General features: G+C 49.0%; 1 protein-coding gene across 1 annotated transcript; it reads left to right on the plus strand.

The window, feature by feature from the left end:
- The first annotated feature begins 972 nt into the window (after positions 1 to 972).
- LOC119266673 (beta-1,2-xylosyltransferase XYXT1-like) lies at positions 973 to 3,601 on the plus strand. The gene is made up of 4 exons (XM_037547919.1): positions 973 to 1,338; positions 1,667 to 1,759; positions 1,866 to 1,988; positions 2,188 to 3,601. The coding sequence occupies exons 1-4, from the start codon at positions 1,191 to 1,193 to the stop codon at positions 3,402 to 3,404; spliced, it is 1,581 nt and encodes a 526-aa protein (XP_037403816.1). The 5' UTR covers positions 973 to 1,190; the 3' UTR covers positions 3,405 to 3,601.
- Positions 3,602 to 5,197: the final 1,596 nt, after the last annotated feature.

Below are 5,197 nucleotides of genomic sequence, written 5' to 3' on the forward strand. Positions count from 1 at the left end.
TAGAACCGTCTTTTTCATGAGTGATAATGATATCTTTCTGGAAAATGCGCCGACCAATCTGTCGGTGTGCTATCGACCAGCCTGGTATTATTTGAAGAAAAAAAGGTGGCCAAATTTCTCAGTGCTATGTACTACATGAAAAGAAACAAATCTTGATTTTTTGAGCCAAATTTTGTCAAATTAGAAGGTGTGAAATCAAGTTAGGCTCAAAACAAGATTTTGATATCCGAGGCCGCCGATGACATAAAAATTGCCCTGATTGTTTTTTTACGGGGCACAATATATCAAAATATAGATAAATGCACCTACAGATGGTACAAAAAGAACGGGCAGAACAAGGAAATGGAGGAAGAAAGAAAAGGAAGTATGTGCCCGCAAGAAACGCATATTGTAATGCTTTGCAAGTTATGATTTATGAATTAGGCAGGGGGTGGGCCCTGGATGACATACCCTGACAACTCATGACTGAAACATCCAAATTCTTCCAATCAGATATTCCACGGGTTTGACCTGGTTGGATCAACCACCTCACGTTCACATAATCATATTCAATCAATCAATCAATCAGTTCCTTAGGGATGGTTGGAACATATATGACCTCGTTTTTCTTCCACCCCCTCTCCTATGCCACCCCCATGCCCCACTCAATCATGAGCCAAACCGCTCCCATAATGCCTAGCCAAAACAGTTTGATCTGGAAGAACTTTCTGCCAACTTCTGATTATTTAACTGTAGTACTTGTTATTACTTCTTACAGACTCGTATTCAAACATTGGTTGCAGTTATACAACTCAGAGCATATATACTCGAATGAAAGCACAGCTAATATATGTACTGCACTGCATAATTAATGAATCAATTTGCAGACGTAGCAATCAGGAGGAGGAGGAGGAGAAGGGAGAGTTGCTTGGGCAATTTGGCGAGGTCTTCTTCCCTTCCCCTGACGTGGGCGGCCATAAAGTCCATTATATTCCTCACAAAGGCAGAGAGAGCGAAGTGGTCCGTGTGGAGGTGTTCTTGGAAGGTTCTCCCGCGTCAGGGAGTAGTTGGCGCCATCGCCCTTACCTTCTTTAGCTAGCTAGCTAAGCTAGGACAACCGCCCACGCGCATACACACACGAGAAAGAGAAAGGATTCACTCGCGGGAAGAGGAGCAGGAGGAGGAAGAGATAGGGGGAGAGAGATCGACCGATGGGGGACGACCATGGCGCCAAGCTGGTGAAGAGCCTGCGGGGCGCCGCGCAGAAGTACGTCGGCGTCGGCTTCTTCCTCGGCTTCTTCCTCGTCCTCCTCACCTACTTCACCCTCTCCGAGCAGTTCGCCATCGCCGCGCCCAACGGTGCGTCTCGTCCGCCTGAACTCTCACTTGCTTTTCCATGGGTTCACTTTTTTTTTTGTTGAGGAAATTTATTTTTGTTCTCCTTGTTGCATGCTTTATCGGGGCAAGCAAGCATATGTGATTCGCCTCAAAAGCTGCGATTTGGTTAGGCCCAAAGAATTGTTGTGTTAGTATTGTAGTCCTTTATTTGAACAACTTTTGAACGCAAGACTTGGTCAGTATGGACATGTTCTTCCATGTTCTTGGTTATCTCAATTTAAGGACATAGTCAGAGCACCAGTCACCAACCTGAAACTGAAACTGATGAGAATTTGGCTACAAATTGCAGCTATCCGAAGGACCTCGGCGGCGCACCCGACGCCGACCGCCCCGGCCGTGGCAGAGAAGACGGTGCAGAAGCAGCAGCAGCTCCCCGTCATAAGTAAGTAAACCAGCTGCCCGAGCTCCTGAGCAACGAAATTCAACCGGAAATTCTTGTTCTTCTGAGTTGTGACCATGTATGTGTTGTCTTGTGTTGCATGGAACAGAGGAGGAAGCACCTCTGCCAGAGCATGAGCAAGTACAAGAGAAGCCACCGCCTGTCGACGAGGAGCCCCACAGGGAAACAGAGGAGCCCAACTCAGAAACAGAGGAGGACCCCAAGCCCAGCGGTACGTAGCTGCTAACCTCTTCCAAATACATCCATGTCAAGAGAAAAGTCGACAAGTTTCGATTGGATCTCCGGCCAATCAATCCAAAGAAAGAACTTTTCTTTTTCGGGGACCAAAGAAAGAACTTTGCTCCGTCAGAATTCCACTAAACCTGAACTGAAAGAAAAAAAATGCTCAAGTTTGATGCCTATCCATGCAGATGACGCTACCAAGATCGTGACGACGGCGGAGGAGAGCGCGCCGGCGAAGAAGCCGGCGTGCGACATCCAGGGCCCCTGGGCGTCCGACGTCTGCGACCTCGCCGGCGGCAGCGGCGGCGTGCGCATCCACGGCTCCACCCACACGGTGCTCGTCCCGCCCACCATCGAGTCCGGCGGCAGCAACCCCAACCCGCAGGAGTGGCGCGTGCTGCCCTACTCCCGGAAGCACATGTCCGGCATCAAGGAGATCACCGTGCGCGAGCTGCCCTCGGCCGCCGACGCGCCCCGCTGCGCCGTCACCTCGCAGGTCCCCGCGCTCGTCTTCGCCATGGGCGGCCTCACGGGCAACTACTGGCACGACTTCAGCGACGTCATGATCCCGCTCTACCTCCAGGCCTCCCGCTTCGACGGCGAGGTGCAGCTCGTGGTCACCAACATCCAGCCCTGGTACGCCGGCAAGTACCGCCACATCATCGCGCGCCTGTCGAGGTACGACGTGGTGGACATGGACAAGGACGACCAGGTGCGCTGCTTCCCGTCCGCCGTCGTCGGCATCCGCATGCACAAGGAGTTCAGCATCGACCCGGAAAAGGAGCCCACGGGCCACTCCATGCCGGAGTTCACCAAGTTCCTCCGCAACGTCTTCGCGCTCCCGCGCGCCGCGCCCATGCGGGTCACCGCCAGACTTATAAGCGACAAGAAGCCGAGGATGATGATCATCTCGCGGCGCCACCCGAGGAAGCTGGTGAACATCGCGGAGGTGGTGGCGCTCGCCAAGCGGATCGGGTTCGAGGTGGTGATTGGGGACCCGCCGTTCAACGTGGACGTGGGCGACTTCGCGCGCGAGGTGAACGCCGCCGACGTGCTCATGGGGGTGCACGGCGCCGGCCTCACCAACTCGCTCTTCCTGCCGACTGGGGCCGTGTTCATCCAGGTGAACCCCTTCGGCAAGATGGAGCACATCGGGGAGGTGGACTTCGGGACGCCGGCGGTGGACATGGGGCTCAAGTACATGGCCTACTCGTGCGGCATGGAGGAGAGCACGCTGGTGGACACGCTGGGGCGCGACCACCCGGCCGTCAAGGACCCGGAGTCGATCCACCGCAGCGGGTGGAGCAAGGTGGCGGAGTACTACCTCGGCAAGCAGGACGTGAAGCTCGACCTCCAGCGGTTCGAGCCCGTGCTCATCAAGGCCATGGCCATGCTCAGAGAGTAGCCGCTCCCTCCGATCCAGCTTGCAGCCCACACACATTGTGGTAGAGCTGATACGCACTAGCATAGAGCAGTTCCATTTCTTCTAATTTATTCCTATTAATTTACATATTTTTGTGGATGAACTGATCAAAAGGTTTATACAGCAAGTATATATGTGTTCCACTGATCCATCGAGAGAGCAACACGAATCATTGATTATAGTGGCATCATCAACAATCTCTCCTAGTAATAAAAAGAAAGAAATTTTAAGACAGTCCAAAGTAACATGAACAGTTCTCTTTCCCGTATAAAAACTGATTTATATGGAGTTGGGCCAGAAAATGTTCCAACAGGTCCCATAAACGCGAATTATGTGGAAAACGTTATACGGCGAACGTTTGCTTGGAGCGTCTTCCCAGTGCACACCCAAACTTGCCGTTTTATTGCCAAAGTAACATGAATGCTGCAATGTAATATTTGATATGTGGATACAGACAAGCAATATGTTTGTGCAGGGAACAAAAATATATACAATTTTGATTCAAATCTTCAAACATAAATTATAGTGCAGTATCTAGTTGTACAGTTGTTTTTTTGTTGTATCTACTTGCACAACTACATAGTTTGAAGTAAGCAGAAAGTTCTTTCAGATCAAATTTTCTTTGCACTGCATATTAAACTAATCACATTAATACTGGGTCATGCCCTGTTTGGGCTAGCCACTATAGGAGCAGTTTGGATCATTATTGAGTAGGGCATGGGGTGACATCGGAGAGAAAGATGGAAGAAAACGAGGCCATGTTACATTCCTTTTTTGATTCAAGGTGAAATTGAGATTGTTGATGGCTTGATGCAACTAGGTCAAACCCGTGGACTATCTTATGGAAAGAATTTAGATGTTTCAGTAGAGAACTAGGTCATGAGTTGGCTGGGATGTCATCCAGGGCCCATCTCCAGCCTAATACAAAAACCTACCCCCCCCCCCCCTTTTCTTTACTCCGCACATAAGATTTGGTCAAAGTCAAACTACACAAAGTTCGACCAAATTTATATAGAAAAATATGAATGTCTACAATATTAAAACTATATAGTATGAAAATACGTTTCATGGTGCAGCTGATAATATTGATTTCATATTGTGAATATTTATACTTTTTAATATAACCTTAGTCAAACTCTACAAAGCTTGACTTTGACCAAATCTTATATGCGGATTAAAAAGAAACGGAGGGAGTACAAAGTGCAATATGCTTTTCTTGTAGGCACACACTTCCTTTTCCGTCTCTTTATTTCTTTTTGTACTATTTGTAAACCAACTCATTTATATTCCATATATTGTGGGTGATTTATGTTGTCAAGCAGCCTCAGAAATTAACTCATACTAATGTTTCACTAGTAGAAAAAAGGCCATTTGTCCCGGTTCGTAAGGGCCATTTGTCCCGGTTGCTGAACCGGGACTAAAGGGTCGTTACTAAAGCCCTACACCTTTAGTCCCGGTTCTTACACGAACCGGGACAGATGGGCCTCCACGTGGCCGGTGAGGCGAGCCCAGACAGAAGGCCCTCTCGTCCCGGTTGGTGGCACCAACCGGGATCAATATGCATCCCTGCGTCAGCAGCTTGCAGGAGCTGAGGTTTTTGTTTTTTTAAGGGGTGGGTTTTGGGGGGTTAATTTAGGTGTTTCATATATTGTGTTAGTTAGCTAATTAATAGAGAAAAGTGTCCTCTCTTATCTCCGTGCTTGGTCGACGCTACATACTATACGTATAGAGAGGACTCGACACGCTAGCTAGTAAGCAAAAATGAAGGAAACAGA

The sequence above is a fragment of the Triticum dicoccoides genome, chromosome 3A (assembly GCF_002162155.2).
Source record: "Triticum dicoccoides isolate Atlit2015 ecotype Zavitan chromosome 3A, WEW_v2.0, whole genome shotgun sequence".
NCBI lineage: Eukaryota > Viridiplantae > Streptophyta > Magnoliopsida > Poales > Poaceae > Triticum > Triticum dicoccoides.